A 17,740-nucleotide genomic window follows, 5' to 3' on the forward strand; every position below is an offset into this window, starting at 1 on the left:
AGTCAAAGGAACTTGATAAGATGGATTATCAAGGCTCATTGCTGCGAGTATGTTTTGGAGTCGTTCTTAAAGCCACTTAAATGCAGTTTTTTGGGCTTTATTTTGCTTTCATTGGGCGAAGGACAGTGTAGAGGCAGACTGGAGAAAGGTCCCACGGCTGGAATGGAACCAGAGACTTTGCAGTTGCGTGGAACGCGCTCTGTTTTGGCTACCAAGGCTCTCTGTAATTGCTGCTTTTAACTACGTTTACAATCAGTATACAACCAAGAAAGAGCAGGGCCACATCCACATGCGTATGTAGGAGTATGCAAATGTAGGTTCAATTATTAGTATTTTAATATCAAACTCAAATTACTTGACAGAGAGCAAAAACAAACTATTATATAACCCTATTTCTAGAATTGTTTTTTCTACTATTTAACCCATGTCATGGCAAAGTCATGTATGACAGTAAGAACACACATGTTGAGACATCTCTACACTATCCAGAGAAGAAAGGAAGCTTGCATTATCTGACCAACAGACTCTTGAAACAAATCTCTAGAATTCAGATGTTTTAACATTTATTGACTCCAAACATTACTTATAAGATGGCAGCAAGTGATGAACCCAACTCCAGACTTCTATGTGGAAACCTAGAGCTTATGTAGAATCTCTAGCATCCAGCCGCATGCTACTCTAGTTTGTTGCCATCTGCTTGTGACAATGAGCTGTCACCAAAATGAAACATCCTGTTGTCATATTCCATGATTTTGTTTCACTTCACAGCTCAACAGCATATTGTGTTTGGTTGAAAAGAAGCCCCCGTATACCCACTATAGGACAAATAGACTCCACAGGGCTCCTCGTGCATTGCTGCAGGAAGTGGGGACCATCAATTTCAAAGACGAGCCTTGAAGGATATGAATAGTGAGCTGATACAGAAGAACTTCTTCATATGAACAACATCTTAATGCGTCGCATTATCAGTTGGTTCCTGAGCTAAAAGACCAGTGTGCACTGAACATTATTTCACAACCAACATTTTGCTATTGTTTCATGCTGCACCATGCTATATCTGGTTGAAGATATATGACTAAAAAAAAAACAGTAGCAGCCCAATATCAAAGTAAAAGAGGTGGTTGACGAGTGAACTTGCGAGTAAAAGACATGTTTGTGTGGGATTTGTAGAGACCTCTCAGTGTTGAACATCACAGCTTACATCTGCGCTTAAATACACGAGCATGCCTCGACCCGTTGTAAATAACATGAGGACTGTCAGGTGAGCAGAGAGGAGACTTAATCCTGCCTTGAAAAGAGATGACTTCTAACATGCAGCACGTTAACGCCTACTCGTTTCTTCTTAAGTGTGCAGAGATTTTGTCATTTATTTTTTTTAACTGTATTTTGACGAGTCAAATCCACACATTTACATGTTACTGAGTAGTAAAACGGGAAATGTTAAAATTAATACATATAAGAAAAGAAAAATGGCTGCATTCAGATTGAGTTTTCACCATCTTGTCTTCTTATAGGGTCTTTGTGAAATACTGGGGACGTTTATGATGAATTGTAATAGAGCTGCTTTTAATAAAACCAACTTTGGAGCCTGAGAGATTGACCTCGTCTTCATTGGAGTCCAGATAAAATCATTTTCCTTTCAAAGATCAGTTGCCAGAAACGTCCATCAATGAGTTACCTTGTTAAAACATATTTACTGTAACAGTTAGAGAGGTGTTCACTCACTCAACACAGCTTTGGTGAAGGCTGTATAATGCTTTAGCATTATAGTATTAAATTAATTGATTAACAGGTATTAGGCTGTATGTTCACGATTTGTACAGTTCTCAACATGGCAACGGCTGAGACGGCGGCTCACAGCTAACTGTGCTAACAACGCTAACAGAACTACAGCTAAAGTGCTGACAGAGCACTTCCGAGACGACGCCATCTTAGAAGTGAAGAGCTATCCTTTGTGGTTTTTTGCACATAGTGGCAAGAAAAGTGTCTTTTGTTTCTTATGCACGCTGGACTATGTTCTTATCGAACTGCCCTTCAAAATAAAACTTGTCAATGTTTTCAGAATGCTCTTACAAGAAGCACCAGACTACCACTTTCCTCCAAGATTGAGTCAGCACATGTAGGCTGGGTGGACAAGAATCCCAGACAAAAACAAAGTACTTGCAGAATATTTACAAGAGGATTGCATCCTCTCTAACTTCTCCCCTACAAATGGCATTAAAAAGGCAGAGAGAGAGAGCCAATGACTTATTTAAAGGTCCCAGGGGTATTTTGCCCTGTTGCTTAAGGGCCTTATGCATCACTGCTTTGAAGTACTAAGCAGTTCAAGGAAATGTATAAATGGACAGAGGCTGGAATTGAAAGGCTGGGCTTTTACAAACTTAGGGTTCATCAAAGATCACAAAAAGCTATTTGGGCTCTAAAAGGAAGTGGGTGTTTCAGTTCCAAACGTGTGCATCCTCTGAAGGTGTGTATCTGATATTACACTGTGTAAAATGTATCAACAAGCTTTATTCTCTACAGCCAATAAGTAACATTTCACTTCCTGTTTTTCGGCATCGCAGTTGCGTTCTGATGCAGCAGTTATCTCTTCATCACAGGTACTCTCAAAATGCATTCTGATGCAACTTACTATCCTCATGCGCTCATACATGCATGCTTGTATCTGTGTGAGATGTAACACAACTGAAATGCATTTACTTGACCTACTTCTGATGTTGCTGGTAGTGTAGCCTTCACAAGAAAAGGAGTCTGAGCAACTGTGAGATTTCACAGAAATTGATCGTGCTTCAAAAATAAACACACATGCAGTTTAATAAACAAAAAGGGTGCAAAATAACCTATAAATACCACAATATCATCCACTCCTACACATTATGAATAATTGTGTGGATTCTAAAAATTAATACAAATCTGGTACAAAAGTAACAATCCATGTCCAGAGAAAAATGTACATATCTGAACCAACTACTGACAGAAATTCACCAAATGACAGCTATGTAAGGCCATCAAATGGTTCCACAAATCAACTAAATACTGCAGATGCATCTTAAAATCACTGTACATGCTTATTAACTGTGATCACCACTGACTGAATGCAAGTCAGTCACCTTAAAGAAAAACATGTCTAAGTGGAGGAAATAGGAGATCTCCATTTCAAACCTGCAGTTATTCAGTGACAGCGCTGTCAAATGTGGCTTTAAAGAAAATCCAACTTTAAAGGTTAGATTTGGAAGGAGACACACGTGGAGCTTGGTCTCCACCTACTGGCAAATAAAAAAGCAATGCCCCTCAGAAAGGAGAGAGGAAAGAGTCCCTTCCCTGATTCTTCAGGAACAACAGGATGCTTAAAGAGACTTAAAGGAAGAATAGATTATCATATCTTCTTCAGCAAAGACTTACAGTCCTCTCAAACTGTCATCTTCACAAACATATGCATCATGAATGTGCACCATTTTACTTAGTATGTAAAGTACGTATTTAAATGTGTAACAATTTCACTCAATATATGCTATTATAATATATCATCATGTTAGCTGGCATCCCTAAGCTCAGAATGCATTTGCATTATTTAAAATGCACCTTAACTGTATTCCCAATATGTGCTTTGAGGAACTTATATCCAAGGCACGATATCAATTACATCCAGAAGGCTCAGATCTTTGTATTTTAGACTGTTTTACAAGCACTTCAACCCTCCTTATCAACAGCCAAAGGTTGCAAGACCGCAACAAATTGGCAGGTAGATGATTCTGCAGCACACACTCCCGGAGCTGTGATCACACAGATGCGTGCTAGAGGCAGGTAGCCAACTCTTTCAAGCCTCTCTCCTGTCCCTCTCCTAGCTCCTAGAATGCATACTCCTGGAATGTCTTGGTAGATTTCTTTTAAATGAATAAAATAAAATGCAGTTTCTGTGAATGGTATTAACAAACTATGTCTGTAATATAACGCCTACTTAACACACAATATGGAATAAGACTGTAAAAGGACAAGGCATGATGAATGAAGTGCTGCGTGATGCTCAGCAACCACTCAAAAGATTCACCCTCAAATGTTCTACTTTACTAAACCAACTACGTAACCTTCTTCCTTTCATGTGTGACAAATTTCTGGAGCTTGAACTGTTGCACCACGAACATGGTTTCCAGGCAATTTGGCCATTAAATGAATTAAACTACTGGCGGGAAACAGCCCCGCATCCAAGACTAAGCCAACAGGATTATTAATTTAGGAAGTCTCTATAAAAGTTTCTGTTAGAAGGGGATGTCTAATCCAAACTATGGCTGGTGACACAGAGAATTAATCTTGTGTAGGAAATCATATTGGTGAATGCTGGATTCACGTGCAGTGTTCGTGGTCTGTGAAAGCCAATTTTCTGGTGTCATTATACGAGGGGAAGTGGTTTCTTTGATTGGGCTGTCTGGGCAAGGAGACAGCTTGTCTTCCTTGCATTTGGCATTTCTGAACAGACGGTACATAACAGTGTTGCTGACAGGCACTTTAAGGCAGCATCTGTTAGAAAACGTGTGATTTAGTGTCTTTGGCATGACTGAATTTGCCACCGACAAAGACAACAAACTCATGCTTTCCTTTAATATGACAATCATGAAGAAATTCCGGTAGAACTAATAGCTCTCGGTTAGGAATTTATCAGCCAAACGGCCTAGATACCGTCCCCGTGATTTGCAACCGCACTCAAATACTGGAATTATGGAGTGATCCATGGGGACAGGACCTGCTCGTAGCTAGAGAATGGTGCAGGACAACTCAAAGATGCCTGACTGAACGCTTGACAAACCTACAAATGATACAACACAGTTTGCCTCAAGCCAAAAACAAATTGCCAGTGCCAGTAAAGAGTTGTTCTTGGAAAGCAACACTGTAGCTAGACTTCTGCAGAAAAAGAAAAAGAAAAAAAAAAAAAAAAATAGAAATCGAGATTACTTGGTTCTGTGTTTGTTTGTTGTCATTTTGTTTTGCCAAGCTGAATAGGTCGAGGAACACAAGCCCTGAAATGATCGCAACGGTTCTAAACAAACCCTGAGACTGAATCCCTGAAAGAGAAAATAAAAGACAAACTTTCATTTTTTTCCAGAGATGTCCAATACTTCAAACGGATATCCGATACTCAAATAGCTGGATCGATGGATACCATCATTTTAATAAATAATAACTCAATACACGTATATCTATGCATTTATTAGATATATTTTGTTTTACAAAGTTGAATTCTAGCCTGATGTTGCCTTACACACAAAAGAATGATCCCAGTCTCTTCCGCATAGAGCTTAGTAATCAAACACTGATATCGGATTGATACCCAAAGCCAAGGTATTGGGACTTAAAAAGTTGGATCGGTGCATCCGTCATTTTCTTTTTACCTAACCCATATTTAAACAGGGAAGGCCTGTTGAGAGCAACGATCTCTAAATAACAGTAATCAATTCTCAAAACAAACTTTTTTTTACTGCCACAAGCTGGATTAATGGCACATCCCATTTATTTATTATATCCTTTAACGTGTAATAAAAGAGTAAACCGTTAAAACTTCAAATTACCGAAATATCAGTCGTCACATTCGATACCTGTAGGTGGCGCAAGTGTCAACATTGAGCAGCTATGTCCTTACTTGCCTGTAGAAGGCGATATCAAAGGTTAACTTCTATACATTCAAACTGCAGCAAATACACAGGTGAAAGTAATTTCTTTAACGATGGCTCAGTTTCATTAAATATATCCCAGTAAGCCCCGGCAGTGAGCCTGCGTACACATTAAGTACTCAACCCTGGAAGTACCTGACATGAATCTAATGCAGTCTTTTTTACAGTTATCAATTCCTGCTACAACAAGCCAACATGTCTGCTCTGAGAAGGGTCCATCAACACGTTTGTCGTGCTTTAAAAAAAAAAAAGGCCCTGCACAGGTGTTTCCACTTATTCTGGTTAATTGGACTTCTGCTCAGGCTGAAGCTGGGCTGAGCTGTGCTTTAAATTACATGAGGCGACCACATTTCATGAACAACTAAAAATGATAAAAGTGTAATGTGAAACCAGGAGCAGCACCAGACAAATGTCAATCACTATATATGAAAACACCTGTGCAGATAGCCCATGGGTGTGTGTGGCCTTTAAGGATATGAGTTTTTCCTTTACTACTGGTTATAGAAAAAATAAAATAAAAAATAAATTGTAAACATGAACTTGATCTGTGAGCACAGGCTTTTTTCTATCCTGCTCCACCTTCACATGAAGGAGGAAGACTTTGGCTGTGTACAAGAAATGCAAAACATAAACTGCAAACGGAGTAATGATGCGAGTGATATTGCTCATCATTAAGACACAGTGGCCAAAGTATCAATGATTCTAGAATGTCTTCATATGAAGGTCCTGAAAACCATTCACCTCGTGTTCCCCGGTAGTATAGAGATGGGAATACTGTATGTGTGCTCCATCTACTGTCACACCCAATGAAAACACTTAATATGCAACAGGAAATGGAATTTATTATTGACAGCTTTAGTTGACTGATGTAAGCTGCCTGCTATTTGACACATTCCACTCATTTCAATGGTCATAATAGTCATTTTGCCCGGAAACGCTGTAAATGTTTGATATCTGTGATACCTGCTCGGTCTTCTATTACCATCACCCTGTGAAAAGGGCTTTCTATTATTTCAAAAGTACTGCCCATTATACGTAGTTCATCATCTCGACTTGCAGGAGGTTGTGTTTAGTCATGTGTGTGTGCGTGCGCGCATGTGAGTGACTCTGTCTGTCTGTCCATGGCTAACCTTGCATATCCCTGGACCCATCAGCCTAATAATTTGTGTGCTCATCTATGACTGCATGCTCAAGGACCTCTGGTGGTTGCTGTGATTCACATTTTTTTGAAAAACACCATTGACTGCTGCTTACTTGCTTCTCTTCTCTACACAGCAGAGGTCAGTCCAGTAGTATTCCTGATCTATTTTAGTGTAGGTTATGGTTTTGCACTTGAATAAACACTACAAATAATATTTGTCAATAGCCAATAAGTTTCTGCGTATTGCTTCCAAGGTTGATATCATAGCAGAATGAAGGAGCACACTTATAATCATTCATCGCAAAACAGCCAATTTCAGAGAAAAAATTCAAACAGAAGAGCTAATTCAGAGAAATAGATACATTTCTTCTAAATTTGCCAGTAAATAATCCTCTCTAGCTATTATTTTGTCAACAAATGACCCCACATAGACAGGTATTAACATAATGCACTTACTGTAATATCCGTACAGCACAGTGTCTTCAATCTGTCCTCTTGTCTCATTGTTTGATGCCCATTCCTGGATGTCAGCAAAGGAAAAGTCCATGGTGAAGAATTCAAATTAAGTTCAACAGCAAAACAAAAGAGAACAGGCATCAATTAGATTTACGATCATTACAAAAAAAGTTAACAAGTATAAAATATAGTGTGATAATTAACACAGACAGAGGGAGGTATGGTGTATTTATCTATTTGTATTCATGCATAGCACAGGTGTGGGAAAATGTCCGCCATAAGTTTGCATTTCACTCTAGAAACAAATTCTCCAGAAGCCGCACAAAGATTAAAAACAATGTAATTATTTGAAGAGTAACAGCCTAAAATAAAATGTCCAATTCTGCAGGAACATGATTCTTACTGCAATGAGAGATGCCTGAATGGTCTTTTCCTATCAGAAAAAAAGGTGTTCTTCATTTTCTGTTCACACTTGGCTAAATTTCATCAGAAAAGCCACCACTTGCTGTCATGCCTCTTTGCTTATTAGTAATTAGTTTTATTACAAAGTATAATCATCAAGAGATCACCAAAATATCCCGTTTGATTAATGAATAAGGGATGAATAAAGGGTTATGTCCCTGATGAGTTGACATGCGCAGCCTATCTTGGCCATGACTAAGTGGTACAAAAAACACAGAGCAGCTCACAACCCACAGAAACAAGGAAATTACCTGCTGTTCAAATTGAGATGCTATTACACACTCTGCTAAATCTTCAAATAGATAGAAGCAAATGCAATGACTGCAAAAAAAAAAAAAAAAAAGTCTGAGCCCAGAAAACGCATTCAGCTTTTAGATTGGACTAAAACAATGTCCACTTTGTCTAATTCTGAGAAAATTACACGGCAAAGTTAAAAGCTGCCTCAGGACAACTCCATTCCTCAAACTGATGTTACTGGCTCTGTTAGCATAACAGATACTAACCTTATAGGTACCATTGGGATACTTCATGAAGGAGACAAGGAATATATCCACCGGTAGAAGTGCTGAAGTTATCAAAGCAATGGCCAGTGCACATATTGCTGTGATAGTTGAAACAACTTCACTCTCCTGCCGACTTTGAAATTTACGAATGTAGACCCAACAGAAAGCCAGGATGACCTGAACAGAGAAAAAAACATTTAGAAATCAAGTTAAAACAACGATTATGAGGAACAATAACAATTTGCAATATGACAGCAAAAAAATGATTTGGCCTAAAGAGATCTAAATTTATAGCCTAAAATATTACAACTAAATCTTACTTGAGTCACTTTTCTCTTTCCAGTGACTTCACGTACAAGTCAATGGTAAATGGACTTGTGCTTTCACACTACATGTCGTTCACCCATTCATACACTGATGGGAGGGGCTACCATGCACGGTGCCACCTGCCCATCAGGACTATCTACCCACTCATAGTCAGCTGGTGCAGTTTTGGGGTTAAGTGTCTTGCCCAAGGACACATCGGCATGAACTAGCAGAGCCGGGGAATCGAACCGCCGAACATCTGATTGAAGGATGACCCGCTCTCACACTTTGCCGCAGTCTGGTGATTGTTGTGTGTGTATCCGCCCAGGTACTTCAGATGGAATTTGATAATAGCTAAATCTGGCATAAATCCTCTTTACTCATTTTGAGATTATTTGTTTTTGTGCATGGCCCCTGTTAGATAAAAACTAATTATTACTAAATCCATACTTCTGAGTTTCCAGGACCACAGAAATGTAGAATACTTGACACACTGTATTTTTTGAATGAAAGGTCACTGACCAGGAAGCAAAAGATGAAATCAACAGGAAGTCCTGGAAGTCCTACTATCCTTCCTGTCATTTACAACCTGATGTAATATCCTCCCTGATCAGAGACAAGCAGTCAGAGTGTACAGTGTACATATATGTGTACTTTTCATCAGTGTTTGTTGACTTGGACCCATTAGGTCAGAAACCCATCTGTTCTTTAACTAAAGCTTAAAACGGTACAATTTAATTTTTGTCTACGTAATCGCAGAAAGATTGGGTAAATAAAATAATTTGAAGGAATTAATACATTGAGAGAATTATTAAATTGTCACACAGGGGTTGGAAGAACTGTAAAAAATGATGCAATCCAATATAACACCCTGCAAAAAGCTCTACCTTTGTGTAGTTTAAATTGATCGCAGTTGCTGTGCTGTATTTCTAGTCTATTGAACAGTTGCTGATTGCCAAAAATAATTACTCAAACCAAAGGTGCTAGAGAACAAGAGATCTGATTATATCACACTCCCTCCCCTCGTCCTCTCAGCACGTGAGTGAATGCAGACTCACTAACATTGTTAAGCACTCACAGGAAACAACACAAAGTTGGCTTTTTTTATATGAAGCAAAAATAGACAATTATGCAATAAAGCTTTTTGTCTTCAACTTTGAATAAATTCATGAATTTGCTGATGCATTATGTTGCCACTTAACATGCAAAAAGGAAGAAAAAAAGAGAGAGGGGGATTGCTATTGTAACTGGCAGGAAACTCATTAGACAAAGGAGCAAATAAGGGTCTCCAAAATGACAAGGACGTATTCAAGGCACACAAGCAGTAAGAAGTGAGGACACTGCTAAAACCAGTCCCTTTAGATCAAGGCTTGCCTTTCACAGACAGGATCAATTAAAGGCCTGCAGCCTTAAGCCTCCGGCTGCTTGTTTTGCCAGGTAATGACGCAGGCTTTGCATCTAAATAGGATGCATTTGAAACGTTTGTTCAAATAGAAGGGGTTGCTAGTGTGGTGGGTTAGGAAAGTAGAGCAATTTAATGGCATCCCGGCATCCTTCTATTCTGCTTCTGATTTAGCCACGTGACTCTTGAGTGACAGCTGAGATAATGAGTGCTAAACCGGGCAGCAGATTACCTGGCTGACCAACTTCACGCCATTTAGTTCAAGTCACGTTACCAGTGAAGTCATTAAGTGAGTCAAAAATAATGACTCGCAGGAACGGAAAGGTGACACGTATGCGTGTTTGCAGCGTCTGTGGTGGAATGTGCTTTATCAGCAGCACTAACGTGGTTATAAGGGAGACCGTCACTTTTGTAAAGCGCATTTTAAAACCTTGTGGGTGAAACCTAACTACGTCACAGCACAGTTGGACGCTGTTACCGAGAAACATCTAAACAGAGATGTTCATTTTCTGTATGAAGTAAAAATACCGGGCCTCCTATTCTCGCCTTAGTGGCGTTTCACCATCCCCCTGCTTCTAATAGTCTGGTATACAAACGTAAGCTAAACTACAATGGCCACTAGCCTGAAACTGTGTCATGGCTAATGTTAGCTGAAACCAATCCAGAGCCCAGTGTTGACGTTGACACACGTAATACCTTTACCACGCACCCGCTTCACCGGCTGGAACATCTCAAAACACTCGTGTAATAATACACACTTGATGAAACGGACTAAACAAACTTCAAAAGTCGCTTACCAGCAGTACACAGGCGAAAATAGACCACCCGAGCGCAGACTCGGCGAGCAGCGGCTGATCCGCCATCTTCACTTCCTGCAATAACAAAGCCACGTGCTCCCGTTGACGTCACCACGGCGGAGAGCGAGCAGCAGCCGTGACGTCTGTTGATGTGTCCGTGTGTGTATATTGTCTCTATATGTGTGGGCTGCACTGTTCCAGCAGTTTAGTGAACTGTAGAATGGAATAGCTTCACTGGTGGCGGGTCAGGGAGGCAATACAGGAGCAGAAGATTCCAACAATACAATATAGGCTGAGCGCCTTTGGCCTGATGACAAATACATTTTAGGGTCAGCTATCCTCGACGTATTCGTTTCATATAATACCCTACCATCTGTGAGGGGGAAAAGTATTTAGATGCCATGAGTAAATTGCATTAACTAAAACTTTGGCTTATAAAACCACAGAAGCATGAGCAGCACAATGTTCTTACATTTCAAATATGCTGTTATAACTGTTACTATAGGCTTTTATTATAATTGGATTGGTGTTTTTATAGCATCAACATATCAGAAGCATTTTACAGTGTTAGGTATTCTCATTAAGCAATAGATCATAACTTGTAAGCTGATGAAAATGTTTTGTATAAAATGTTTACACAGGCACATTTGGCTCACCTAAGCAGTACTTCTGGGGCAATTGTATCCATTTGGCACATGGCCTGACAGGTGGACACAGGCCACTTAAACTGACATTCAGTATTCATCCAGTATATCCGGAAAACTTATCTGGTACAGTGAGCTTTAAATTTGTTGAAAAACTAGAAGTAGGTCACTGTAAATTAGGGTGCAGTAGCTGCGTTCCCATGTGTATAGCAGATCATTGGGGTAATACTCGCTATCAATTATCCAGTGGCCCACACAAGCAAACAGACACTGTCTTTGGTGCTGAAGGTAGTAGTCCCCTGATATTATTGTGTATTTCTCGTAAAATGCATATTGTTAACAAGTCAAATGCAAAATTCCATATTAGCACAGCTGTCTGAGCCCTGGCTCACTGCAGTGTGTTTCATGAAGCGCATATATCTGCTTTCTATACATTAGACTTCTTTTCCTTCAGTTTTCTTTCTTGGTGTTGGCCTCTTAAATATATACTTTTCCCCTGAAGTTTATGTTGGCTTTTTTGACTTGTCTCTTAATACTTTTCAGCAATTACTTTACTCTGTACTGTATGCCTGACATGTTTGCTTAAATTTCCACTTTTAGGAATATGTGTACGTGTCCTATCATAAGTAAGGAAAAATAACTTATTTAATGAGCCATTCGCAGTTTCATGAGTAATTTTCACAATATAATCGGTTCTGTCAGATATCCCTGCTGCTACTTGACAAACATATTATGGTCTTTCCAATTGTATATTCCTCATCTTAATGTTGAGAGGGACCATGAATTCCTAAAGGCCATGCATGTATTTATTTGAAGTACAAAAATGTATTCATAGCAATACCACTTATAAAAAAAACTCTTTACTGGTATGAGCTTCCGTTTCGTTCAGCAGGGGATCCAGACTTATGCGGCAATGGGATTATCTAAACTGTTCCAGACAAAGTGTTACAATCATTTTTTTTGTTGTTGTGCGTGCACAGGTTCCACACATACTGTATGCCAGGCACGTTCACCACTTCTTTCACTTCGTATCCATTTATCTTGCCGGCAGACCCCATGGTATCTAAATATAAAGCATTTTCTGGCTTTTCGTTCTACCACCCTTCTCACAGTTTTGAGCACTTAGTGTCTGGAGAAGTACTCCATTTAAGGAGTATATTGTCCCTTAAATTACAACAGTATAAGACTGTGCAGTCATGCTTCACCATGTCTGGAATTATTGAGACAAAATTAAATTATTACTTGAGTAATTACTTTTGCAAGGGGTAGACTATAACTGGCCACGGTGACATTGAGGCTCTAAAGTTTTCTGAAAGTGAAAATTCTCTATATTGTAATGGAGGAAATTAGTCGGTTACTAATTGGAATGAGGAACATTCTTACCAATTAATTAGTCGGTCACTATTGGTTTGGACACTTTCAGAATTCAACTCACTAAAATCAATAACCATAAATCTGAACTTCATTTATGCCTCTGACTTAAAAAAAAAAAATTTAATTAAACTAATGTAATTTGTTCAGAACCCATTATTCACTTGCACAGGGAAGGTAGGTCAACTTAATTCATGCAACCTTTCAAAACTGCAAATGCCTTTATCGCGCAGCTTGGCAACGTGCCCTAATGGAAGCCATGTACCTGAGTCTGTCAAAAGGGGGCTTGCTGTGAAAAATGTTGGAATTTGTCAAGAATTTGTCAATCAAGGAGGGTTTGGGGAATAGATGACTTACTTTTGATTGGCGTATATTATCTTAATCCTTCTTTAATTTCATAATGAGATGAGTCAGCTGCAGGGGTTCCTGCAGTGAGCAGATCACAAAACCCATGTTACGTATAATCCATTTTTTTTCTCTAGAGGATGATACTTCAGTCGCAGCAAAATTATAGTACCACATCCACCTCTCATCCACTCTTGTTTCTGTCTGACATTCAATCCAGCTTTCTAACCTCAGCTGAAAAGCACTAGAGACTCTGCAGAAACAGCTCCAAATATGTCCAATAGCTGTGTCCCTGAAGCGCTTGGTCCCCTATCAAATTTGTCCTTTCATTTTGAAAATGAAAAAAAATGCACTGTCACCAGTTAATGTGACCTCTTCCCACTGACTGGCTGAGAGTAATAGGTAGAGCTCACATGACTTGAACAGACAGTGATAAAGCACAGGGATATGGCTGTGTGTTGTTGATGTGATATCTGATGTGTTGATATGGGATCAGTTTGTGAATATATTTCTAATTTAGCGTGACTAAAGCTGCACAGCAACCTGAACTATCATGTGAGAGCAGGTTGCTAAAGAACACCTGAAATGTGATGTACTTTAAAGCAAGTGGAATTTGTTTGTACAGACAGCAGAAATGTACACTATACAACCATATTCAATGCAGGATATACAAATACTGTTGGTGCAAAACATAATGTAAAATAAATAAAACAACAACGTCATCCAGGGTCAAATATTGTACTTTTGATTGTGGCGCCATTTAAAGCTGCCATGACTATAGTCGATTCATCATCCATTTGTAATTGACTCCTTAAATGTGTGAATTTGACTTACATCACAGTTTATTAAATATCTTTGGGTTTTGGACTGTTGGTCGGACAAAACATTTGGTTACATAACTTTGGACAATAAACTGAAATAGGCATTTTTGTGTAGACCAAACAATTAATCGATTAGTTGAAAAAAGAATCAGCAGATTAAGTGATAATGAATATAATCGCTAATTCCTCTGTCATTGCTGTAATGAAGAAATTAGAAAAGTCAAAACACAAAAATCAAATTAATTGGCTGTTTAAAGAAATTGAGTGTTTTAACAAAGATGTTCTGAATTTAATACGTATTATATGACTTCTGAAGAATATTGCATTTATAGTTTCTGTTACCATAAATTGATTTTGGTTGATTTGATTTGACAGATTAATTAAAGTACTCATGTCTGCACTTGTGCTTCAGGTTCAACATTGATACTGAGTGCTTGCGTTGATATCAAAGAGAGCCACTTTAATACAGACAGCTCACTGAATTTGCCACCGACTGACGTTTCTTTCATTAGATTTCAATAGATGGCTCAATTATGTGATCATATTTCAAGAATACCCTATAGCTGCAGGCCAAACTGACATGTTATTGTATCTTTTTTTATTATTTTCCTTTTATTGTCTACATAGGCCACTGGAAGCTTTCATGCCCAGGTGAGCTCTCAGAAGAGATGAATGAGACTCCTTAATGGATTTTTATAAGCACATGAAAGGTCCACATCAATAGTTATGTCTGCATACAGATTAGTGACACAAGGTATGCTTTCTTTGTCTTGTGCTTTGGCAGATATCAAGTTAGTAAATGATGAAACGGTAAAATGGACAGGTGTTTTGCGTCTAAAGCCCTTCAACAATAAGCACTTGACTGGCGTAATGAAGAATCTGAACACAGCCATTAGTGTGTTTGTATTCAAGACAAACAACTGCTTGCCGAAAACAATAGTGTTTGCTGAGGTTACGTTCATACATGTCCTGTACCAATACGATGCTACACGCTCGCAAAAGCACATACACGTATGCACACACACACAAATACACACAGAAACCCAAAGAGGAGAGAGTGCTGTATTTGTCTTCAAATGAATAATCAGACACCTTAAGCATTCAACATCAGAAGAGAGTTAATTAGTTAGTCACAAGATGGTTTTACAGCCTTGTCTGCTGACAGGTCTAATTCACTTGTTGAATGTACTTTGTACCTTAATGGCGGTTTGGTGTACCTAGCAATCTGTCATCGTTTGATGCTGTCTGTTTGATGGGACATGCATTGTTCTCTTCATACATCCATGCTAAGAGGTATAGCCATTGCTCTACTGTTTTATGTGTGCCATAAAATCAAGAGGAAATGTCTGGAAATTCCACAATTCTCTTTAGTTAAGGTTACAGTATAAGCTTAACATCACTCATAGCTTTGTGCTAATTTAGCTAACGATACCAAGACAAGGCTGTTAGTCATATGTCACATGAATGTTTAATGTAAGTACAAGACATTCACAGGAGGAATGTATCAGGTTTTCTGTCCAGAGAGGCAGGGACGTGCGGTCAGGGGAGGCAGGTGAGTCATCAAGACAAGTAAAAATTAAATAAATATTAACATTTCTCTACTGATCTGTGCTATAAATGTAATTTCTGTATGATTCCAATCATTTCAAGCATTTTTATAATCAAAATCGCTGAATTAGCGCATGTCCTGTTCAAACAGAGAGGAGACACGTGAGGTGAGGCAGTGACGAGCTGTTCCTCACCTCAGACTGTGAATCCCTCACTAACTGGGTTGAGCGCGTGCCTTTTGCTTTCTCATTGTTTGTCACCACTGTAATATTTGTAGACACTTTTATTATACGTCCTTTCTTTACATAGAATAGGTAATGTATTTCACTGATGTGTCGAACATATTTAGTGTTGCTGATCTGACAGAAACCGCAGTGAAAAAGCACAGAGGGGCAAACACTACCTCTGCCTCAATGAAGAGGGCGTGCGAGAGCCCACGGGTCGGGTTCATGCTTGTTCTGTCGTTGCTCTTCTTCTACACTTCTCTTCTTCTACACTTCTCTTCTTCTACACTTCTCTTCTTCGTCTTATATTTTGCTTTGACCACAAAAATGTAAGATTTTATATCCAAGCTTAAAAATGTCTCAACAAACAAGGACATTTGACCAAATCAACAGCAATTCAACGTCGGACAGGTAAAGTAACCTTTTATGTGTTTGTTGTTCTCTTTATACATCCGGGGTTGTTACGCAGATTATCGCGGAATCTCACGATTTTCGCGGGTGGAGCCCGCGAGCGCTTCGCTTCTGAAACGTTCCCGGTGGAATCAAATATGTACTTTACCTATGTGTGTGTAAAAAATGCTGATATGAAAAACAACCAGTAGTCAATGTGCAAGCTGCCAATTGACTGGTGATATAAGCTTCTCTATTGGGTTCATATATCTGTAAATCTGACTTATGTAGTGTCAGTGTCTCACTAGCCACGAACCTCACCGCACGTCACTCTAGAGAGGATATAGTAATGTACTGGTAAGCAAGATATATGAACAACATATCAAAAATGTGAAGTAATTGTGTCTCTTCTTATAGCCAAAGATGGTAAATTAGCCAACTAACTCCCTTGCTCATCTTGTATGACTGTTCACCCAAACCGAAAGTGTTATCAGCTAAATGTATGTATTTACATTATATTTTCACTGTTTCAAAATGTTGGTGTCAAACATTGATACTTTTAGTTGTACACTGTGAGCCAATGTTTTAGCAAACTGTTTTATGTGGAACAGACACAATGTTTGTCATTCCAGCTGGATAGAAGAACTTTCGGGGAAACCTCAAATGTCTTCAGAACACTGATGTGTTGTCAAAGGGTAAGTGGGTATTTGAATTTTGGCTTTTTCTTTTTGAGGAATATAATTGCTGACTCAAATGATATCACCAATGCAAAACTTTCAAATGGAAAACAGTGATCGAGGGCACAAGCTGTGGCTAACCATATGTTTGAATAAGCACTTTGTTTGTCTGAATAAAACATGAGATGCTTTAAGTGCACGGTTAGAAAAAAATCTCTGAAAGTGCAATTTCTGCCATTATGTCTTGGAAAATGTTCCGAGTTACATCAGGAGTGCGCCAAACATGTAAATGTAATGTCTTGGGGTCAGAAACAGCATAACCATCTGTTGCTTGTCGCATCCCCACACTCCCTTGTCATCCTACTTTTCACTGAAATGTGAACTGACTTTTAAAGCTGAAATGTCATGAAAATAGTATTTCGAAGGACAATTCCAGAAATGCAATGGTCTTCTTAAAAACAAGTTTCTGTTGAGTTCTAAAATGAATTTCTGCTCTCTGACAGGTGGTTTAGTTTATATTTCTGCAGTATCTACGAAACAATAATTTGATATTCAATGCGGCTGAGATTTCTGTCTCCAACTCAATACAGTGGAAGTCAGGTGAATGGAATTTAATTTGAGCACCATTAAAACAAAATGAACAGCAGAGCATCTTTTTGACAACAATGTCCTGGTAACTGATTAATCCGCAGACCTCACTGAACCGTTTCATGTTGTAACTGCCAAAGAAATGCCCTGAAGACTTTTTACAGCATTGGATTTAGTGCGGATTTTAAGGATAGTACAAGTGGAGCACCAACCCTTAAGTTCAAGCTAACGAAATATTAGAATTTCATACAGGTTAGGCACACAACAGCCACACACTCTCTTTGCCCAGTGAGAAGCGAACAAGCAACAGCATGGCTTTTCAAAACGTTGTGAGTTGAGGACTGTTCCAAATGAAGACCGTGATGCAGAATACAGATTGTTGGACTTCTATACAAATTCAAG

General features: G+C 38.9%; 2 protein-coding genes across 2 annotated transcripts in view; one reads left to right on the forward strand and one right to left on the reverse strand.

Moving 5' to 3' along the window:
* lmbrd1 (LMBR1 domain containing 1) overlaps positions 1 to 10,802 on the reverse strand; it is a 51,444-nt gene extending 40,642 nt beyond the window's left edge. The window contains exons 1-3 of the mRNA XM_068724147.1: positions 10,731 to 10,802; positions 8,226 to 8,402; positions 7,261 to 7,324 (exon numbers count right to left, since the gene is read on the reverse strand). Coding sequence (XP_068580248.1) covers positions 7,261 to 7,324; positions 8,226 to 8,402; positions 10,731 to 10,796 — 307 coding nt within the window. The 5' untranslated portion in view covers positions 10,797 to 10,802. The remainder of the gene's footprint in view (positions 1 to 7,260; positions 7,325 to 8,225; positions 8,403 to 10,730) is intronic.
* A 5,900-nt stretch (positions 10,803 to 16,702) lies between these two features.
* col19a1 (collagen type XIX alpha 1 chain) overlaps positions 16,703 to 17,740 on the forward strand; it is a 101,612-nt gene continuing 100,574 nt past the window's right edge. Inside the window, exon 1 of the mRNA XM_068724160.1 lies at positions 16,703 to 16,768. The gene's annotated coding sequence lies outside the window, so the exon portion shown is untranslated. The remainder of the gene's footprint in view (positions 16,769 to 17,740) is intronic.

This window comes from Cebidichthys violaceus, unplaced genomic scaffold (assembly GCF_023349555.1).
Source record: "Cebidichthys violaceus isolate CVI_PGR_0920_01 unplaced genomic scaffold, fCebVio1.0.p SCAF_10, whole genome shotgun sequence".
NCBI classification, from domain to species: domain Eukaryota; kingdom Metazoa; phylum Chordata; class Actinopteri; order Perciformes; family Stichaeidae; genus Cebidichthys; species Cebidichthys violaceus.